The sequence below is a fragment of the Stegostoma tigrinum genome, chromosome 35, assembly GCF_030684315.1.
Source record: "Stegostoma tigrinum isolate sSteTig4 chromosome 35, sSteTig4.hap1, whole genome shotgun sequence".
Classification (NCBI taxonomy): Eukaryota; Metazoa; Chordata; class Chondrichthyes; order Orectolobiformes; family Stegostomatidae; genus Stegostoma; species Stegostoma tigrinum.
In genome coordinates this window covers 14,333,193-14,356,251 of record NC_081388.1, presented here as the reverse complement: position 1 = coordinate 14,356,251, position 23,059 = coordinate 14,333,193, and the positions used below count along the sequence as shown (strand labels likewise).

At 43.5% G+C, this 23,059-nt stretch overlaps 2 protein-coding genes across 2 annotated transcripts in view; one reads left to right on the top strand and one right to left on the bottom strand.

The window, feature by feature from the left end:
- prkcsh (protein kinase C substrate 80K-H) overlaps nucleotides 1–10,258 on the bottom strand; it is a 64,388-nt gene extending 54,130 nt beyond the window's left edge. The window contains exons 1-3 of the mRNA XM_048521815.2: nucleotides 9,595–10,258; nucleotides 8,039–8,155; nucleotides 2,298–2,393 (exon numbers count right to left, since the gene is read on the bottom strand). Coding sequence (XP_048377772.1) covers nucleotides 2,298–2,393; nucleotides 8,039–8,155; nucleotides 9,595–9,691 — 310 coding nt within the window. The 5' untranslated portion in view covers nucleotides 9,692–10,258. The remainder of the gene's footprint in view (nucleotides 1–2,297; nucleotides 2,394–8,038; nucleotides 8,156–9,594) is intronic.
- Nucleotides 10,259–15,716: 5,458 nt separating this feature from the next.
- On the top strand, nucleotides 15,717–21,985 carry swsap1 (SWIM-type zinc finger 7 associated protein 1). The gene is made up of 2 exons (XM_048521941.2): nucleotides 15,717–16,247; nucleotides 18,680–21,985. The coding sequence occupies exons 1-2, from the start codon at nucleotides 15,741–15,743 to the stop codon at nucleotides 18,977–18,979; spliced, it is 807 nt and encodes a 268-aa protein (XP_048377898.2). The 5' UTR covers nucleotides 15,717–15,740; the 3' UTR covers nucleotides 18,980–21,985.
- Nucleotides 21,986–23,059: the final 1,074 nt, after the last annotated feature.

Genomic DNA, 23,059 nt, shown 5'->3' with positions numbered 1-23,059 from the left:
TGTTTAAAAAAGGAAGGAGTCATAAATCTGTGAAGTGTAGTGGCAACCTAATTTGGCATATGGTGTCTGAACATCTGGTCATCTAATCAATTAAGTATGACCTGAATAAGGAGAAGCCAAAACAACATTAGTGAATTATATTCCTCAATATTAAACGTGTACTTTGTTACAGTCCAGCTGAGCTGCTACAGCATTTGGCTCCCTCCGTGTTATAATAGACGCCACACTGCTCTCCTTCAGCTTCGACAACGGCCTGAATGGAACTAAACTCAGCTGAAAGCTCAGTTCGGTACCAGTGTAAACATACACTGCTTCACAACAATTCAAGGTTCAATAGATCCCCTCACACGGAGCAAAATGCGAGCGATCAATTTAATCTTGTGGGCGAACTATTACAAATCCCACTGTGCGGTATTATAGGCCACTTGTATATTGTATGTGTGATTAATATTCTGAGCAGCAAATTGATATCTTCCACATAGGGTGTGAAATTCGCACTCCCTGCCACCGCCTGTCCTCCCTTAAAAACATGGAGTTGGACTGATGAAAGATTACACTGAACAGCCACTGGGAGCAGGGCTACCTCCATTCTGGGGGCACAGGATTCAACTGCAACACCCCAACATCTGGCTTCACAGAGATGGGCTAACTCCGCTCTGTGCAGCTAACATAACCCAAGATCTACTTGTCTATACTGCTCAGCTCTACATTTGTTAGTACGTTGCCCCACTAGTGGCCAGAGGAATTAGAGGTTAACTGACTTGAACAACTTTACGCAAAAAAACAAAAAGCAAAAAGCAAAAATACAGCTGCCAGGGATCTTTACTGAACAATGATTACTCATCATTAACTACTTTTAAGGACAGGTTTGCATCCCAAGAATCAATAAAAATGCTGGAGAAACTCAGCAGGTCTAGCAACATCCATACGGAGAGAAACAGAGTTAATGTTTTGAGTCCAATAACTCTGCTTCCAAACGTAAGTCATAGAGATGTACAGCACAGAAACTGACCCTTTGGTCCAACTGGTCCTTGCTGAACGAATATCCTAAATTAATTTAGTTCATTTGCCAGCATTTGGCCCATAGCCCTCATAACCCTTTCTATTCATGTACCCATCCAGATTTCTTTTAAATGTTGTAATTGTACCAGCCTCCACCACTTCCTCTGGCAGCTCATTACATACACGCACCACCCTCTACGTGAAAAAGTTGCCCCTTAGATCCCTTTTAAATCTTTCCCCTCTCACTTTCAACCTATGCCCCTCCAGCTTTGGACTCCCCTACCGTGTGGAAAAGACCCTGGCTGTTCACCTTTTTCATGCCCCTCACGATTTTACAAACTTCTATAAGATCACCCCTCGGCCTCCAATGCTCGAGGGAAAATAGCTCCAGCCCACAGATGCTATCAGACCTGCAGGGTTTCTCCAGCATTTTCTGTTTTTATTTCTGATTTTCAGCATCCACGATGCTTTCCTTTTAATTCAAAGGATTAAAATCCAACGAAGTCATCCATCAAAATGTGTCAGACTACAGTTTTGTTGAAAACACCTGAAGGAGGAAGCTAAATTCACAAAGTTTGATTTAAGCCAGAACATTAATATGATAGAAAGTCTTCCCAGATAGAATCATCTTCTGGAACAGGGCAGGCAGAATTGACGATGAGAGGAGAGCCAACATAACCACAGTTGGGTATTTATTTTCCTCCTTTTATGCTTCGATGGGATGTGGACATTGCTGGTGAGGCAAACACTTGTTGTCCGTACGTAATCACTCTTGAAAGGAGCGGTTTGCTCGGCTTTTTCAGAGGGCATTTAAGAGTAAAGCACGTGGCCGTGGGTCTGGAGTCACGTGCAGGCCAAACTAAGAAAGGACAGCAGATTTCCATCCTTAGAAAGGACATTAGGTGAACCAGATGGTTTTTTTTTCTTTACAAACAAAAACAAAATGACAAGTTTCACTGTCATAATTACTGATTTGATCTTCAGATTTTTGTCAACTGAATTTAAATTCCACCGGCTGCTGTGATAGGCTTTGAATGCAAATTCCCAGAAGATTAGTTTCGATCTCTGGATTACAAGCCCTAGTGGTAGTCAGAATATACTACCACTGACCCCACCTTGTGATCAATATACAGATAAACCGTGTGTTATTGTACAGCAGGGCCAAAGCACATCACCAGAAAAAAATTAAACACAGCAAGGCAAAATAAGTTCCCACACATCAACAGGCTAGCCCCTTCGCAAGAGGGCAGGTCACTATTGATCATACTGTACCACCCTTGGAGAAGAGGTCTTACCACAAATGCCATCGTTCACACGGGAAGATGGAATGTAACGGGGTCTGTGTCCAGCGTTCGTGCAGTGGAAGCTACCATTTGGACAGGCAGATGTTCCTGGAGAAAGAGAGACATCCGAGTCAGCCAATAACATTACTGTCACTTATACAGCCCAGGAAATCTTGGCATGTGCTATACAGGAGAAACAAAGAAGAAATCAGGGACAGCAAGAGCTGGCCATTGAGCCAGTTGTGCTGTGTGAGGGCATGGACAAACCAAATCGGTTTTTTTTTGGAAGGCAAATTCAGGGATTTCAAAAGTGTGTTGAAAGATACAAGTTCGTAATAAAGCAGGGCACAATGAGAATTGAGGTACAAGGCAGGAGGTTGATGTAGATAGAAAAGTACTGCATTTATACTGCATCTTCATGACCTCAGGATGTCCCAAAGCACTTTGAAGCCAAATCGCTACTCCCAAAGTGCAGCCACATTTATAACGTAGGAAATGCAACAACTATTTTGTGCAGCAAGGTCCCACAAACAGCAACATTACACTGTTTCTCATCATGCTGGTTACAACATAAATATTAGCATTAGGAGAACACATTTGCTCATCAAATAGCACCCTGGGGTCTTTTATATCTGCTGGAGGGGGTACAGTTTACTGCTTTCACTCAATAAACCCCAACAATGGAAGCCTTTAACAAAAAGACACACATGCAGGAAAACCAAAGCTTATGAAGACAAAATGAAAACACTCTTCTGGGAGATTGGAGGGGCAACATTAAGGTTAGATTAGATTCCCTACAGTGTAGAAACAGTCGCTTCAGCCCAACACTACAGGTAATTTAGTACGGCCAATCCAGCTAGCCTGCACATCTTTGGACCGCGGGAGGAAACCGGAGCACCCAGAGGAAACCAACACAGGCACAGGGAGAACGTGCAAACTCCACACAGACAGGTGCCCAAGGCTGGAACCAGGGTCCCTGGCTCCGAGAGGCTGCAGTGCTAACCACTGGGCCACCGTACCACCTTGGTACCACCTTACCAAGGTTAGCTTGGTAATAAAAAGGCAAGAACAGAAGTTCTAGAAATAATATAGAAAAGTAAGCTTGTGGGTCTGAGAAGGCACAACCTGTGGAAGCAAAAACCAAAATGTGCGCAGCCAGCTGGCAGAAGGAACTATATTGGTAAACTGCAAGTGTTTAAAATTTTTGAACAGTGTATGTGTATCAAAAGTTATGTAAATATTATTTGTCAGGATGTGCAATATGCTTGGGAAGTAAACAGGAACTCGTAGTACTTTTCCCACTGGGTCCACTTTACGAGCCACATGCTCCTTGGAGCTAGTCAGAAAATTGTGGTTTGTCCTTTGGGTTGCAAAATGAACACGAGATAGTGAAGAAACAATGCAGCAAATCACAGATCGATACTGCAGTAACATGAAATGCAAATGGGAACAAAAATGATAATGAATGACAGGCTCACTCAACAGACTCAGACACCACAGGCAGGAAGGGAATGGGTGACCATTAAGCAGAGCAGGAGAGCTAAGCAGGCAGTACAGGAATCTCCTGTAACTGCTGCCCAGCAAAACAGATATCTTGTTTTGGATCTTGTTGAGGGGAATGGCCTCTCAGCCAAATTCAGGGCACCATGGTTGGCTCTGTTGCAGAGGGAGGGAGAAACTAGCGTAGAAACGCTCTAGTTACAGGGGATTCAACCGTAATTGGAATAGAGAGACGTTTCTGCAGCTGCAAATGAGAGTCCGGGATGGTGATCTGCCTCTCTGGTGCGAGGGTCCTGGATGTCTTGGAATGGTTACATTCAGTTTTAACTTTGGTTTTGGGGAGTGGGAAGGTATCCAGTGATTGTAGTACATATTAGTACTAACGGTGCAGATTTTTAAAAAAAGGGTGAGGTCCTAAAAGCAGAATAGAGAGAACTAGGGAGAAAGTTGAAGTGTAGGGCCTTGAAGGTAGTTTTCAGGATTTAGAACGTAGAACAAAACAGCACAGTACAGGCCCTTCGGCCCTCGATGTTGTGCTGACCTGTCATACCGATCTCAAACTCATCTAACCTACACTATTCCATGTACGTCCACATGCTTATTCAATGACGACTTAAATGTACCTAAAGTTGGCGAATCTACTACCGTTGCAGGCAAAGCGTTCCATTCCCTTAATACTGAGTAAAGAAACTACCTCTGTCATCTGTCCTATATCTTTCTCCCCTCAATTTAAAGCTATGCCCCCTCGTGCTTGCCGTCACCATCCTAGGAAAAAGGCTCTCCCTATCCACCCTACCTAACCCTCTGATTATTCTATATGTTTCAATTAAGTCACCTCTCAACCTTCTTCTCTCTAATGAAAACAGACTCAAGTCCCTTAGCCTTTCCTCATAAGACTTTCCCTTCATACCAGGCAACATCCTAGTAAATCTCCTCTGCACCCTTTCCAAAGCTTCCACATCCTTCTTATAATGCAGTGACCAGAACTGCACACAATACTCCAAGTGCGGCCACACCAGTTTTGTACAGCTTCACCATGACCTCTTGGTTCTGGAACTCGATCCCTCTGTTAATAAAAGCTAAAACACTGTATGCCTTCTTAACAGCTCTGTCAACCTGGGTGGCAACTTTCAAGGATGTGTACACGGACACCGAGATCTCTCTGCTCATCTACACTGCTAAGAATCTTACCATTAGCCCTGTACTTTGCCTTCGGGTTACCTCTACCAAAGTGCATCACCTCACACTTGTCTGCATTTCTACTAGTGGCTGAAAATATAGTGTGGGGGGAGGGTTTCAGACTCGTGGAGCATTGGGAACAGTTTTGGGGGAGGCTACACCTGGGCAGGACCAGGACTGTGACCTTGGGTGGCGGAGACACTTAGTAGAGTGGTTTGGGAGGATTCAAACCAGTGTGGCAGGTGAAGGGAACCAGATGAGTAGGGCAACAGCTGCAAAAATTGAGGGAGAGGTAGAAAACAAGGCAAACATGACTAAGAACAAGAACAGGCAGGGCAACACTTTTGGAAAGAACAGCACATAGTCTGAAACGCATGTGTTTCAATGCAAGCATAATAGGCAAGGTTGATGAACTTTGAGCTTTGGTTAAAACTTGGAACTGAGACATTAGTGCGACTGCAGAGACTTGGCTGAAAGAGGGACAAGACTGGCAGCTGAATCTCGCAGGATTTAGATGTTGGGTGTGATAGAAGGCAACGTGAAAGGGGCGGGGAGATGTATTACTGGCAAAAAGAGGATCTCACAGCTGTAGAGGGAAGGTACCTCAGAGGACGCATGCAATGAGGCAATATGGGCAGAACTCAGGAATAGGAAAGGTGAAGTTAAAATGCTGGGGGTATTTTACAAGCTTCCCAACAGTCAGCAGAAGGCAGGGGACAGAATATGTACACAGATTTTGGAAAGATGTAAAAACAGCAGGGTTGTTGGGGTGGTGATTCTTAACTTCCCCAACATTGACCGTGACTCACTTCTTGCTAGAGGCTTGGATGGGGCAGAGTTTGTAAGGACTAGTTAGGAGTGGTTGTTGACACAGTATGTAAACAGTTCAACCATGCGAGGGGTTATAGTGGATCACAATACAAGAATGTAGATGCTTTGGAGAGGATATGGAAATGGTTTACCAGGATCTTGCCTAGTTTGGGGGGGGTTTTAGCTATGAGGAAAGGTTGGATAGACAGGGCTTTCCCCCCACTGGAATGCAGGACGTTGAGGGGTGACCTGATAGAAATTTAAAAGATTGTGAATGGTATGGATACAGTGGAAAGTATGAGGCCTCTTTCACAGGGTGGAGGGATCAATTACTCGGGAACTCAGGTTCAGGGGGTGAGATGCGAGATGTGCAAGGCACACTTTTTTCTTACGAAGGGTGGTGAGTGCCAGGAACACGCTGCCAAAGGGAGGTGGTGGAAGCAGACGTAACAGTATTATTTAAGTAGTACCTGGACGAATACATGAATAGGAAGAGAGTACAGAGATACAGATCCTGTGGGTGAAGACAGTTTAAGTATGGAAGAGTAAAACGTGTCGGCGCAGGCTTGGAAGGCTAAAGGGCCTGTCCCTGTGCTGTACTGTTCTTTGTTGTTCTCTGACAGTGTTCAAACCTTCTCCACCAGCCAGTCTCTAGGATACTGTGGTGGTGTGAAGAGGTACAAGACGATCTCTTCCTGCTTACACGTACTGAGTCACACACAAATCTGGCAAGACAGAGTCAGTTAACTGGCAGGAACCTCTGAGCAAAGACCACATAACCTATGTCTATACTCCCCACACTCCACAAGAATGAGAGAGAGACACTCATTGAAATAAAATTTATGAAGATCTCAATAGGATAGATATTGGGACAATGACTTCACTGGCAGGGGAGACCCAAGGCTCCACAATATCACCAATCTGTTCTTTTAGGACTGTGATAGGGAGAAACTGCTTCATTCAAATCTTTTGAGTTCCTTAACCCAGCAAGCTGTGGATCCTCAATATTTGAGGAAAGGGTTGAGGCATTTTTTTTCATGCAATTAAGGAAATCACAGAACAAAGCAGAAGAGGTCAGTGAGGAAGATCAACCATGATTGTACTGAATGGGTGAGTAGGCTCAAAGGACTGAATGCTCTGTTCCTACTCCTATTGTTCTTAAACTTAATTTGCCTCAGTCAGGAGCAATCAATCAGTAAACTGGTCGAGTCCTGTAATTCCGCTGCAATACACAATTTCAGTTTCAGCCATTTGAGGCGTCTGGTAATATAAACAAACTTCAATTCAACACAGAATAGGGGGAGTCGACAGCACTATATAAACAAGTTTGCCTTCAGTAAGACAACTCAATGGAATCATAATTCGTGATTAAAAATCTTGCACAGTTACTTTTCCTCTTGTTCGTACATGCATGGAACATTCCTATGGCCTTATTTTCAACAGGTTAATTACTACGTTAAAATAGCACACACATTCAGAGTACCAGCACTTCATTAACCTAGATGCTAAGACAAAAAAAAGTAACATCTCTATTGCCAAGGTAAAAGATTTAAAATAAAACTGAAATGCCAGAGAAACTCAGCAGGTCTGCCAGTACCTGGGGAGACAGAAACAGAGTTAATGTTTCGAAATATGGTCCTTCTTCATACGACTCGGAACATAAACTGATTTCCTCTCCACAACTGCTGGCGGAACTGCTGATCTCCAGTAATTTCAGTTTGTATTTCAGATTGCCAACATCCATGGTCCTCTGCTTTTAGCTTAGTGGAAAAACATACATAATTTTCTACTTTGTCTTACTTGAAAAAGAAAGAAATGCCTATCAGTAAGCAAAACACTGCCGGTGCTGCAAATGTAATGGAAGAAAAGGCTATGCTGCTGGAAACAGGTCAGTTCAGGCTGCAGCTAAGAACAGAGAAACACAGGGTTAATGTTTCAGGTCAAAGGCCTGCTTCATTAATTCCAGGGTTCTTCCTCCACAGGCAGTACTTGCTGCTAACACTTAAGAGTCAGAATGCCATACAGCATGGAAACAGACCCTTTGGTCCAACCACTGCACAAGAAAGTTGTCCTAATTTCGTTTTTAAATCTTTTGCCTCTCACCTTAAAAATAGGTCCCCTGGTTTTGAACTCTGCCATCATAAGGAAAGGAAACTTGTCAATTTTGTCCCCTCACCCAACTACAAAGGTGGTCTGTAAAGTAGCGACGTGGCCTCTGTTAATTGGGAGCTGCCGTGACAGTTTCAGAACTGTATGATTCTGACCTGGTTCATCTGAGCCATCCTTGCAGTCACAGTAGTCATCATTCACCTCATCAAATGGAATGGTTTTGGAGCCATCCAGACATGTAAATGGTTTGGTCTCATCATAGAAGTGCCGATCTGCAACGAAAGGGATAAATTATTGCCTAAAAATTAGTAGCACTAAGATTTTCACTTTGAAGTCAACGTGTCTGAATGCTGGCAACTGGTGAGAAAGAGAGTCGTAAATTTTATTCTGGAAATCTAATTTTGTTTTATAATTAGAGAGATGAACGCATGGCTCGAAGACGAGAAGTGGTATTTGGATCACGGGACATTAACAGCAATGATGGGAAATGTGGGATTTATAACCAACAGGATGGTCTCCACCCGAACCTTGCTTGCTCTAGTGTAGTGTGAAGGAAGCAACTAAATAAATTGACAGGATTGTCGTAAGTGAAAGAGCAGACACAAGGCAAAAGAGAAAGGTGTTAATAAGGGAAATGTTAACAAGAAGGTGACAGGAAGGTTAGAAAATCAAAGTTCAAGAGTAAATCAACAGAGAAGGCTAGGGGTAGCAAAAGAATATGAAAGGATAAATTTAAAGATTCTGTATCCGAATGAACATAACACTCGGAATGAACAAACAGAAATAAGTACAATCTGCTGGCAATTACAAAAATACGGCTGCAGTTTAACATGGATAAGTATCAGAATATTGAAGGGTACTGGACATTTGAGGAGGACAGGAAGCAAGGTAAATGCAGAGGGGCGAGCCTGTTAGTTAATGATGACATTAGCACAATAGAAAGGGATGATCTAACTTCTGGGGAAATCATGATGTGGAAACAGGTGGGTAGAGATGAGAAACATTAAAATCAAGAAGTCACTTGTGGGATTGGTGTCATTAAACTTAAGAGTAAAGAGGTAATTTTAATTGAAACACACAGACTGCTTAGGGAAGTTGGCAACCTCACGTGAAGAGGATATTTCCTCAATGATAGAATCTAGGACCAGGGTCAGTAAAAGGGTCACCCGTCTAAAAGCATCACCCATATAACAGAGATGGGAAGTTTTTACTCAGAGGGCTCGAGTCTCTGGAACTCTCCTCCTGAAAAAGACTTGGCTAAACAAAACTGAAGTGATGCTAGATAAACAAGGTGACTGAGACAAGAAAAGATGGGAAAGAGCTCAAGTGCAGCACAAACATGAAGTATGGACTGGTAGAGCGTACCAGGCTGTTTCTAAGTAATATAGCCCATGTAGTGCCTTGTAGCACTACATATTAAGATTTTGCAATAATGTACATATTGGCTGTACTGGATCTCTTGAGCTGCCAAATTTAGGAATAATGCACAGGTCTGCTACACGAATACGTCTGTATTCCAATACCTTTACAGGTGTACATCTGAGAGAGGAGTAGCAGCGGCTACGGTTATTAGGACTTCATTTCACCTGGATTACTGGATCATTAGAAGCACGACGCAAAAGTGTCATGTTGCTTTGTCACTAATGCAGACCCTTGATATTATTGCATTGTTTGCATTGCACAAGACAGTTTGTTGATGGAGATTACTCACGAGATAGGGAGACCCCCTGGGGTCGCTTCACCTCCACGGCGCCTGCGCTGTTCAGAGAGAGCAAGAGAACTAGGACACAAATCAGCGCCATCGTCATCCAATCAGAGAACGGGTCAGCGTCCACTAATCAACGAACGAACCGCTGGAGCAACCAACCAACAAAGCAGTTCAGCGTCAGCCAATGGGGGCACGGCTTCGTTAGCCAAACAACAAACGGGATATCAATATGACCAATCAGAACACGGTTCCGGGTCCACCAATCGGTGAGCGCGCTCCAAACGACACCCAATCAACGATCCCGGTCTGCTCGGAATATCGCCCAATCGCAAGGATTTCGAGCAGCACCCAATCAGTGACCAGACTAGCATCGAACGCCGTCCAATCAGCGAGGCTGTCGACGCGTACGCGGACCAACGGTCGTGCGAGAGGCCGGCGTCCGGCGGGCGGACCCAACACTGATGGAACCTCGCCGGTAAATCGGAAAGGAGTGAAAACAAAAGAACAGAGACGCTGGAGCCGGGTTTTAAGAATGCGATGGTGTCGAGTCAAACCGAGGGGAAGAATGAAACAGACCGTTTCCCCGGCTCCCCCCGTGCGCGCGCGCGCTGCTCCGACTCCTTCGCCTGCCCCGGGCCCGACGTGACGTCCCGTTGCCGCTCTCTGATTGGCCAACGCATGGGGCGCAGCGCGCATGTGCCAATAATCCCCGCCCATCCCTAGTGCATTCTGGGAGTTCTATTCTCTTCCCAACTTCTCAACCAAGCATTGCCTCCAACTTGGAGAGTGGCAGCAAACTGGGTCCTCATGGACAGGTGTGATGGAAGAAATGGGACTTGATAAGGGAATTGAGGATCAGGGAGAGAAGGGACTTAGTGATAATGAGAACTGCAGATGCTGGAGAATCCAAGATAACAAAGTGTGAAGCTGGATGAACACAGGCCAAGCCGCTTCGGCTGTCAATGGGAAAGGGATTGAGGATTGTGGAGAACAGGGAACAGAACACCAGTTTCTGCTGAGGGTAGTCAATCTGTGAAATTCTTTACTGCAGGGGAAGCATGATTAAATATACGCAAGGCTGACATGGACAGATTTTTAATTGATAAGAGAATCAAGGGTGATATTGAAAGTGGATTTAAGCATTATTGGATTAACCATGATCTCATTGAATGGGAGAGCAGTTTAAATGGGCCGAATGGCCTGCTTTTGCTCCCTACACGACAGTGGTTTCCTCCCACAGTCAAAGTTGTGCAGATTAGGTGGATTGGCGGTGCCAAATTGCCCATTGTGTCCAGGAATATGCAGGGTAGGTGGATTAGCTATGCGAAATGCAGGGTTACAGAGCAGGGGGTCCGAGTGGGATGTTGTTCAGAGAATTGGTGTGGACTCGATGGGCCGAATGGCCTGCCTCCATCCTGTGGAATTCTATGATGATTCTATCTAAAATAAAATGACTTTGTGTTCCAAGGCAGGGCATCAACTTTCCTTTAAAAACAATCTCACAATGAAACAAGCTGTCACAGGAAATAGTCATGGGCTCCAGCGCTTGATATCCTCATATTTAATTTTTACATTGAAATTTTTTTCTTCATTTGTTGGAAGTAGGCTTTAGTGTCTGGACCAGCACAGATTCCCTATCCCTATTTGCCCCCAAGCAGATCACCATCATCTTCTCCAGGGAAACTAGGAATGGGCTATGCTTACCCAGCCAGTGATACACACGTCTGCTATATGAATAAAAAACAAAGACTAACATTTCAGCAGGCGTCTAGCCAGGTAATCTCTAGTATTAACCTTGGAAATGTTGGTGGAATATAGATCTTGGTCTATGATCCCAGCTCAGAAGAGGAATTTAGGGAAAACAATTGAATAGAGAATTGGAGTTTTAGAGTAATGGGAGGTTATTTCAGAGAAAAGGGAATTTATTAGAGGGAATAGAATTGAAGAGAAAGAGGGAATTGGAGAAATGGGACTTTAGAGGCCAAGTGGATTAGAAAGGTGGTTTATGGAGAAAGGAGGTTTGGAAAAATAACTTTATGTGCAAAGGGTTTAATTAATGGACAAGAATGGAAAAAGGAAACATTGGTGTAAGGGGTTCTGATGAACTGAATTGGATAGATTGCCTTTTTTGCTGTTAAAAAGAAATCACAAATAAAAATTTGATGTAAAATGTGCCTTTTTCTAGTTTATACATATCTACTTTGTGATTTTTTTTCAGTTCATGGCAATATTCCAGATGTGTCTTTTCTGTTTCGTTAATTAATATCTGTCTACAGGACCTCTTCATTTCAGGTTGAAAACGTCAAGTTCCTCCAGTCTTCCCTTATTACTCAATTAAAGCTAGGATGAAAACTTTTATCCACACTGCATCCTGCTCTTGTGTTGTCCTTTTTTATTATTGATTCATTGGATGAGGGCATCACTGGCTAGGCAGCATTTATTGCCAGGAGGGCAGTTAACAGTGAACCCCATTGCTGTGGGTTTGGAGTCACATGTAGGCCAGACCAGGTAAGGATGGTAGTTTCTTTTCCTAAAGGACATTAATGAGGCAGATGTGTTTTTCCTGACAATTAACAATGGTTTTATAATCTCCATTAGACTTTAATTTCACATTTTTATTGAATTCAGATTCCACCATCTGCCATAGCAGGATTCAAACCCAGGTCCCCAGAACATTGTCTGGGTCTTAACAGTTATCGTAGTCAAATTTCCAAATTCCCATTGAGTTTTCAAAATGTGCCACGGTGGTATTCAGACCCATGTCCTCAGAACATTAGCCTGGAATTCTGGAATACTCATCCAGCAACATTACTACAACACCATTGCCTCACAAAATCCCAATAATTGAAAAGTAGCAAATTACATGCAATATTTTGATCCGGCATCAGATGCACCACCCTATCCCCAGTTTACAAGGTAACAATTCAACTGGTAAATCAAAAACTAATGTCAGTAATGATGTTCAGTTATCAAGGTCATTACTACTGAGCTTAAGTTTCACTTTATCAGGTGAATGTAATTTCCATCAGCTGCTGATGTGTGACCTAAAGCTGTATCCCCAGAATAGGCAGCCTGGGCCTCTGAGGTATGAGTCCATGCCATTGCCACTATTTCCATATTCCTAGCTCCTCTGCATTTGTCAGAGGCACAAGATCAAAAATTAAATTTGATATGAGAATTTTCATCAAGCATTGAACAACAGTCCCTATAAGTAACAAAAATAGAAATTGCTGGAAAAGCTTAGCGGATCTGGCAGCAATTGTGGAAGGGTAAAAAACTGAGGTAATGTTTTGAGTCGTACAAAGAAGAACCATGTTTTGAAGCATTAACACTGCTTCTCCACAGATGCTGCCTGACCAGCTGAGCTTTTCCAGCAATTTCTGTTCTTGTTTCTGATTAACAATGTCTGAATTTCTTTGAGTTGTTATTTAGCCCTATGAGTGAATGATTCTAATTCATTAGAATCTACCATCACCCTGCTGCGATGTCGAAAGAGTGGTACGTGATCTGCACATTCATATATCTCATTTATTTCCCCCTCTTCGAATTTTGAGTGTTCCGCTTTTGAAAATAACAAGCAGTAAACATGTGGCTTCATATAAAATCAAAGGTTAGTTAATTACACAATGTCAAGTAATGAGAGAGGAATGTGATAACTATTAGTTAAAATAAAGACACAAAGATTAAATGTAGATGCTGATAAAAGATACTTATAATGATTAGAAAAACCACAGAATTGTTACGGTGCCAGGTGAGCACATTTGGACCATCATACCTGAAACAGCTCTTGAAATAAATAAGCTCAATCTCTTGCAGCCTGTTAATTGCTTGAAGATTTGTTTTTCTAAGGTGAAGAAGTTCAAAAGATGAATTCAGGAGCTTAGATGGCTTCAGTAGTTGAATGTTGTTTGTACTGGTGGAGTCAGTAGCTCGTGCAGGCTTTGAATGAGTGAGAGATTTCTTGTTCCTCACTAGTTGTTAATGCCACTTACCAACTGCTACGACTCTTCCCGCAGAACAGTGGTTGATTCCAGAAAGTCCTTTTCCTTGCACTCTGGTTTATTGAGAATCTTCTCTCTGAGCACGTTTAGTCAGAGTCCTTCCTGAGGAGTTCTCTGTTAAGACAGTGTCTCTGAGAATTTTATGCAAATAAAATTTAAGTTGTTTGTCAAAATTCGATTTGGTGAAGAGTGAGGTTATGCATTTGCGAAAAACAAACAAAGCAAAGCAATATACCACAAACAGGAGGGTTTTGAGGAAGTGAGAGACCTTTGAGTGTATGTTGACATGTGCTTAACGATGGCAGGATGTGGAGGTAAGTTCATAAAAAAGCTAAAGTGAATGCTTTCCTCCATTGGGCAAGATATTGAAAAGCCAGGCCATTCACCATCCTCACTTGGAAAGATATCATCATTCCTTCAGTGCCGCTGGGTCAAAATTGCAGAATTCCCTCTCTAATGGGCCTATACATGGAATGCAGTGGTTCAAGCAAGCAGCTTAACACCATCTTTTCAGGAGCAACTGGAGTTGGGCAATAAATGCTGGGCTAGTCAGTGATGCCCATGTGCCGTGAGTGAATAAAAAAAGAGGAATGGTATGCTGGAACAATATAAGTCACTGATTAGGCCATCACTGTAATTTTCTACACTGATCTGATCACCACATTACAGGAAGTACATAATTCTCATTAAGAGAGCACAGGGAAGATACACAAGAATGTTATCAGGTTTTGAAAATTGGAGATAATAAGGTGGCGAGTTGGATGAACACAGCAGGCCAAACAGCATCAGAGGAGCAGGAAAGCTGACGTTTCGGGCCTAGACCCTTTGCATTTCAAAAGGAATCTGATCTGCCCCTGAAATGCTGTAACCTGCAAGACTATAGCCAGGTGTTGCTAAGTGAGACTACACTGAGTGGCTAATGTATTCAGCCATGCAGACACAGTGGGCTGAATGGATTCTTTGTAAATTTTCTGTCTCCGTCCCCTAAATGGTATTGAAGAACCTGATGAGTATTTTTTTTAATAAGAGTTTTCCCTTTGTGTTAATTTAACTTGCATCTGCTGCTATGGTAGCAGGCATGTTGATTCCACTCACAGGTGAAACTAAAGCTAGGGGCATAGCCTCAAAATAAAGGGGAGCAGATTCAGGACTGAGTTGAGGAGGAACATCTCCCCCCGAGAGTTGTCAATTTGTGGAATTCCCTGCCCAGTGAAGCAGTGAACATTTTTAAGGCAATGATAGGACTTTGAACAGTGGAAGGATTAGGCATTATGGTGAACACATGGGTAAGCGGAGCTAAGTGCATGAAACTGATCAACCATGATCTTATTGAATGGCAGAGCAGGGTTGAGGGGCCTGATGGCTTCCTCCTGCTCTTACTTCTTATGGTGGGATTAAACTCATTTCCTCAGGCCATTAGTCTGTGGTTCTGGGTGGCTAGTCTCACTATATACCACTTCCCCTTTAATTTGCAGACCAGAGTTGAAATCAATTCAGAATGTTTTTCATAGAAACGTTTTTATTTATATCATTTAGCAGATTGGCCTTCAATTCTTAAACGGTGTCTCCCTATATTTTGGTGTCCAGACCCGAAATATCAGCTTTCCTGCTCCTCTGATGCTGCGTGGCCTGCTGTGTTCATCCAGCTTCACACTGTGTTATCTCTACACCTTGTTATCTCATATTCTCCAGCATCGGCATTTCCTACTATCTCTATATTTTCTATTTTTTTTTAAAGATCTTTACAAAAAAATACTGGCAATGAGGAGTGGGTCAGGGAATGCACTTTGGAAGTTGAGCATCACCTAGTTAAAGAAATAAAAAACCAGCAGGTCTAGCTCTACCTGAGGGAAAGCAACAGTTTGCAGCCTCGTGTGACTGCTGCAGAACTTAATGAACAGCTTGCACAGCCAATGAAGATTGTGAGGCGGATGAACCCCTCAAAAAAATTTGCAGATAAATTGGGCAATTTTAATAGCATTTAAGATGCTAGTATTCCAAATTTGGACCCAACTGTTTTCGGAAGTTCAGCATAAACTTTGCTTTAGTATTCGGCAGTCTGAGGTCCTGGGAATGGATATATTGAAAGTATCCAAAGCGGGGTTTTGTTACTTGTGAACCAGGAAGTGCATCAGTTTTGAATGAGGGATGGCGGAGGTTTTGTTGCATGTTCTCTGCTCTCACAGCGAGGCAGAGAGCAGGATTGATATAGCCAAGGGTTGGGGAGCCAGGGACCTAGGGGCTTGCCTGCTGCTGGGTGAGGAGTCCCCTGGGAGGAGATCCCTCCTGTTCCTGGCGGCGGCCGAAGCCGCAGGCCAGTGGGGGAAGCGAGTGCTCTTCCTCTCCCCGAGCCCGGTGCAGGCGCTGCCCGCCCCGCTGCTGCTGCTGGAGCCCGGTAGCCTCCGGAGGATTCAGTTCGCCTACCCCAGGACGGCGGGGGGGCTGCTGGAAGCGTTAGCGTGCTTGCATGAGAGCCCCCGCAGCCTGCTGCCCTCTCTGCTCTTGCTGGACGGGCTGGACCGGTACTTGCAGGGCTGCGGGCAGGACACGCCTCAGCAAGCGGCCAGGATCGCTGCCCTGCTCCGGGACAGTGCCTGCTGGCTCAGTGAGAAACTACAGCCCGGTACAGAGTGTCAGGTCATTGCAACACTGAAGGTGGAGAGCAAAAGCGCACAGCTCGCTGGCAAACTGCAATTCATTCGAAATAGTCATTCTTAAAACATTGTGTATTTGTTCCACCATAAATTAACCATTATAATTAACTCATACAAAGCAAGAGAGGCTATTCGGCCCATTGGATTTGTACCAGCCAAATCTACACTAAGTGTAAATCTAGTCTAAAAGGAGACCTTGAAACTTGAAAGGATTCAAAGAAAGACGTACAGGGATGTTGCTAAGGTGGAGTGTTTGAGCAGTAGGGGTAGGCTGAATAGGCTGGGGCTATTTTCCTTGGGGCATCAGAGGCTGAGGGGTGACCTTTCATCGAGGTTCATGAAGGGATGGAAAAAGTGAATGGCCAATGTCTTTTCCCCAGGGTAGGGAATCCACAACTGCAGGGCATAGGTTTAGGGTGAGAGGGGAAAGATTTAAGAGACATAAGGGGCAACTTTTTTCACCAGAAGGTGGTGCGTGTATGGAATGAGCTGCCAGAGGAACTGGTGGAGGCTGGTACAATTACAGCATTTAAAAGGCATCTGGATGGGTACTTGAATAGTATCAGAGATAATGGGAACTGCAGGGTCTAGGCCCGAAACGTCAGCTTTTGTGCTCTTGAGATGCTGCTTGGCCTGCTGTGTTCATCCAGCTTCACACTTTATTATCTTGGGTACTTGAATAGGAAGGGTTTAGAGGGAAATGGGCCAAATGCTGGCAAAAGGGTCAAGATTAATTTGGAACATCTGGTCAGCATAGATGAGTTGAACCGATGGGTCTGTTTCCTTGCTGTACAACTCTATAATTCTAAATTTAAACTAAATATATACTAATCCCACTTTCCAGCACTTGGCCTATTGCCTTGAATATTATGACATTTCAAGTGCTCACCCGTGTACTTTGTAAAAGTAGTGAGGTTACTCTCCCAAGCTATATGTGTGTTAAAACTGTGAGAATTATTATTTAAAATATATTTCTTATATTTTCTATAGAATGGTGATATAATCTGGTTTTATTTATCTAATGTTTTGCCATTACAATTAAATCTATAAAAAAAACTTCATTCTGAGTTCGTGTAATTTTAGCATCATGTTTATGTGTTTTTATTCTCGTATTTTTAAATATCTTTGTTGTATTTAATGTAGAATTATAGATGCATAATGCATTCTGGTTTTATTCTGTACATCAGGCTATAAAGCTGGATGAACTCCATTGTGTATCTCCCTAATGCAAAGAGATGCTGGTTTGTTTTGTGGACTATGGCAAATTGTTTATTCTGAGGACCTTTTCTCAGATTTGTTATTGTCGTAAAATGTCTTTATTCTAATTTTAGTTTACTCAATTTTTAGCATCATTTCAGTCTTATATTTTGATAATACATATTTCATTACTTTTATTTGTTATAGTTTGCTCATTTTTGTCTTTTCCCAATACTTTTATTTAAAAAATAACTTTTACCTTGTGTTTGTCCAATTCTACAACAATCTACAGCGGGGAAGCAATGCATAGTGAGTTAGAGCCTGTCAAATAGTCATCTTTAGATTGGTCCCCATGAGCAAGGGAGATGACACCAAAGGATAGAAAGAGATTAAGATTTTTTTTAAGAAAGTGAAAATTGGAAAAGTGCTAGAAGCCATTAAAGCAAAGTTAGAACTTAAAATAAAATGAGGAAGGGAATAGGATTAAGGGACAAAAGCTAACAGGCTTAGTTACTTAGAACGAGAGGAAAAGCTCATGGTCATAAAAGGCATGATGTAACTTTGAGATCTCCAAGGCACAGTGTAGCCAGTGCAGTATTTTCCAGTTTAGTTGCTGAAGTAGAGTTTGGAAACCAATTTACATTCAGTATGTTTCCATCAACAGCAACATGATGAGGACCAGATAACTTTGAAAATTCTGTAGTCATGAAACTTATTATTTTATAATGCTCCTAGGGAGTTTCCACTGGACTTTGATTGAGGTATGTAAGGTCCTCAATGGTGTTGAACATTGATAGGGTGGTTCCTCCTGTGAGTCAATCTAAAATTAGGAGGGCACTGTTTTTGAAGATCGGGGTTACCCTTTGAGGCCAGAGGAGAAGAAGAGACTTTTTTATTTCTCTCAACGATTTTGGACCTCTGTTTCAGAAGTTGGTGGAGAATAGGTCATTGAATGTTTTTGAGGCAGAGGCGATGGATTCTTGTTAACCAGTGGAATCCAGAGTTATTGCGGGGGTGGGGGGGGTAGATAGGAATGTGGAATTCAAAACCCAGACTGATCTTATTCAATACTGCAGCATGCTGTACAGGCCAAATGGCCTACTTCTGATCCTAACTTTGTACGTGCATCCCAGGGAACAGACTGTAGAGCTGCTCGCTGCTGCAGACACCTTGCTTGCTGATTTTTTACTTTCAACATTAACCAATAGTGACTGATCAGCTCTTTTTTCTCTTTAGGCTCCGATTCAAGAAGACAATGCGGCAGATCCGTTCCTGCCTATTATCGAGCGCTACATTCCAGTGAAGTGCACGGTGAGAGAGGAGCTGTGCAAACCAGACGGGGCCCAGCGTTATCTCATATCCTTCTCGGGGATGGGGACCAATGAGGCCGAAGGGCCTTCTGTATCGCAAAATGTGGAGGACTGTACCTGGGAACTGCTCTACGAGGCTGATAAAGCATCAAGAATCCGTCTTGTACCTAGTGAACAGAGGGAAAACAAAATGATTGAGGGATTAGAGGGAGGGCCCACCAACTAATTTCACGTCTGCTTCCATGAGTACATGAGACTAAATCCTCCAGTTTCAAGTCCAAATTCAGCTCTCTGTGCTACTAATGTCTTTATTTCTACTTAGTGTGTTATTCAAAACACTGGCCTGTGGGAGTTATCACCTTTTAGAGAGCATGTTAAGTCCAAGGTTCTCTCAGTCCCCCCAAAAGGGCAGAGAGGTCTCAGTCAATGGGAATATAAAGTCAGAAGCCTGAGGGAAATCTCTTGAGCTCCTCTTTAATTTGTACCCCAGGATCTTTTGTATACTATAATTCGGTACAGCACAGGAACAGGCCCTTTAGCCCACCAAGCCTGCGCTGATTCTAAGCCTTATTTAGACTCACTACTTATTGCCTATATGCAGTTTCGATCCATCTGTTTGTCTCCTGTTCATGTGTCTACCAGGATGCACCTTAAATGTTGCTAACGTGCCTGTTTCCACTACCTACCCTGGCAGCGTGTTCCAGGCACTCTCACCCAAAGTGTGAAAAATTTCCCCTGCGCTTCTCCACTAAATTTTCCCCTTCTCACCTAGAACCTGTGCCCTCTTGTAGTTGACCTTTTCCACCTTGGTGGGGGGGGAACCCCTGACTATCCACCCTATCAATGCCTCTCCTAGTTTTGTAGACCTCTATCAGGTTGCCCCTTAGCCTCCATCTTACCAGTGAAAGCAAATCGAATTTACCCAACTCATCATAACGAAGGCTGTCCAGACCAGACAACATCCTGGTAAAACTTCTCTGCGCCCTTTCCAAAGTATCCACATCCTTCCTATAGTGCAGCGACCAGAGCGGCATGCAATATTCCAAATGTGGCCAAACTAAAGTCTTGTACAGCTTCTGTGTCTGCCTGAGAGAGCAGCGAGCCCGTTGCTTTATTGTCACCCAACATACCAGGATTGTGTGAGGCGTGCGTGGGGATCAAACCCACAACCTCTGCTTCGAAGACGCAGGTGTGACCACTGATACCCTTTTCATTTCGACTTGGTGCCCTGTTTGAAAAATCTATAGCTCCATTGAAACACCTTAACATCCGTTTTGCCGATACGGCCAGGTACCCTTTGAGATCTTAAAGTATGTTCATCAGGTTACCTTTCCTCATCAGGGAGGTCAGTGTTTCTGTCTTTTTCAGAAGCTAAGTTGCCTGTGAAGAGAAATGAAAGTAGCCCATTATTATTTATTATTAGTTTAGCTCTGTGATGAGAGGGACCTTAGCTCCAGGAAAAGAAAGTATTCAAAGTGTTGAGAAATTAAACTTGTGTTAACCTCTCAGGAAGGTGAGACCTGAGGAACCTGAAATGTAGAAGTGTTTTGGGGGCAGGTGTAGTTACTGTTAAGCCTTTCCAGACAACATTACAAAGTTGCAGATTACAGGGGAACTGGGAAGATCTTCACTGCGTCGGATGGCCTTTTTCCTGACTTTGATTTAGCGCTATGCTGAATTTTACATATTGCTAATCTCGTCTAATGCCTGTAACAGACTCAGGGCCTTGCCTGGGACAGAGAGCCCAGCATGGCTTTACCCCTGGGGATTTGACCAGTTGGCTTTGTCTGAGGATTGGACAGCAAAGTTCAAACGCCTGGACTCTGACAGTTGAAACTTAGACCTTCCTTTCAAACTGGCTGTTTTTTATATATACATATAAAGTTCCCTTCAAACCTTGCATCACTCTGAATAAAAATAAACTAGCTTGAATACATAAAGAAATCAAAGCGGTTTCTAAGGGTCAGGGTGAAGGAACTGAGTGTCATGGACACTGCGGTGTCTATATCAATAAGTAATTCATTGGCCTTGCAAAGTCCAAGATCGTGAATATTGCACCTTGGTTAATACACTCTCCTTGCTATAATAACTAGTGCATGGGTCTTTGATCCTTGATCCTGTCATATTCTGCCCCATCGCTTTTTATGCAAACCAGGCCACGAGAGTACTTTACCCCCTGTCTATCTGCAATGACCCGCAAAGATAAGCCAACTTTCTGTCTCATGGTCATAACATAATGGGTTGTCTGATCTCACTGTGAATCTGTCAGGCCCCAAGTTAATTCCTCTCCCCTCAGTGGAAACTGGGGAGAAGGGGGACAAACAGTGGGTTGTTGGGGGAAGAAACAACAGTTCATTTAAAAAGGGGCAATCTCTGACCACACTCTGATCCAGCAAAACATTCCTGGTGTGTCTCACTGCTTGCTATGGGGAAATGTAGATCATATCCCAATGATTGAGGCCTGTCAGAGCAATGACCCTGGGGATCAGTAAGTCCCTGGCAACTCTCATCATTCGCCAGCTTTGGCAGGCCTTATCTGTACCATAATCGTCCCAGTCGTTGCTATTTTACAATCGGGGTCAGTGATGGGCCTGGGCAGGTTTGGGCCTGGCTGTTCTGTTGACCGCTCTCCATTCACCAGCCAGAGATTCCAGCACTCAAGCTGTTGCCACTGTGAGTTATTCCTGTGGCGACGTTTAATGATACCCTGGTTGGGTTGTGTGGTTTCCCCACTTATTCAGTAGCTAAGCAGTTACGCATCCAGAAGATCATGGTGCCTTTGGCCCTGTAGGAGGGGTGGGGTGGAGGAATTGGACAGGGACAGCAGTTTATTCCTAGGCTCTGGACGGGTAAAGTTTGCTTCCCAACTTCCAATTGCTGAACCGTGATCCCCGACAGCAAGTACTTGAGCTCCTGTGTGCAACAGCCCTTCTGGTTGACCCTCACTATCCAAGGCCTCAGGAACAACGTGACAATTTGCTGGCAGTTTGGGAGTACAACCTGTCGACTCCTTCAAAAAAATGTCATTTATTTCTCTAACCTGATTTAGTTTGAGTGGAAACAAAATGAGTTATGCATCATAAAGTCCTGAGAATTTTTTGTGACAGAATTGTACTTTGATATTGCTGTACAAATGGTGTCTGTTTTTGGGGTGTAAAAATAAGTTGATAGTTTTAGTGTGTGGTTGTCAATTTTATGTCTCCTGCCTGTCTTTTGAGGGAGGCAAGCTAACGGGAATATCTTTTGCAATGTATGACAACAACATGTGAAAAATATCCTCTTGGCACAAATGAAACTGACAACAGTAATTCCTGTTGGGAAGGCAGGACCTGATGTGAAGGCCTGAGTGGCCTACTCTTCTTCCTTGTGAGGTATGTTGCTGGAGGCTGTGGCCCATCTATAAGTTTGTTAGATACAGGAGTGGAATTAGGCTGTTTGGCCCATCATCTGCTTAAGCATTCAATCGGGGCTGATATTTATCTCAACCCCACTCTTCTGCCTTCTCCCTGTAACCCTTGATCCCTTTATTTATCAAGAATCTGTCCATCTCCGTCCTAAATACACTCAATGGGTTGGCTTCCACAGCCGTCTCTTGCACAGATTCGCTGAAGGAATTCCTCCTCATCTCATTTCTAAAGGGTTCCTCACTCTGATGCTACACGCTCAGGCCCTAGACTCTCCCATGGAAGCATCAGTGAATTTCTAGTTAAAATTGATACTGCTATCCTGTTTGGAGATTTGGTGCTGACATTGGTGTTTGTGGTCATTTCACGATCCTTTTCTTTGACGCATTTCCTTGTAGTAATGGGAAAAACTGTCAATATCCAAATTGGGATTTAGACATACAGATGTGCAGCATGGAAACAGACCCTTTGGTCCAGCTCGCCCATGCCTACCAGATATCCTAAATTAATGTAGTCCCATTTGCCAGCATTTTGCCCATATCCCTCTTAAACCCTTCCTATCCATGTACCTATCCAGATGCCTTTTAAATGTTGTAATTGTACCAGCCTCCACCACTTCCTCTGGCAGCTCATTCCATACACGTACCACCCTCTGCATGAAAATGATTCTCCTTCGGTCTCTTTTAAGTTTTTCCCCTCTTCACCTTAAACCTATGCCATCTAGATTTGCACTCCCCTACCCTGGAGAAAAAACCTTGGCTATTCATCCTATCCATGCCCCTCAAATTTTATAAACCCCCATGAGGCCATCCCTCAGTTTCTGATGCTCCAGTGAAAATAGCCCCAGCCTATTCGGCCTCTCCCTGTAGCTCAAACCCTCCAACCCTGGCAACATCCTTGTA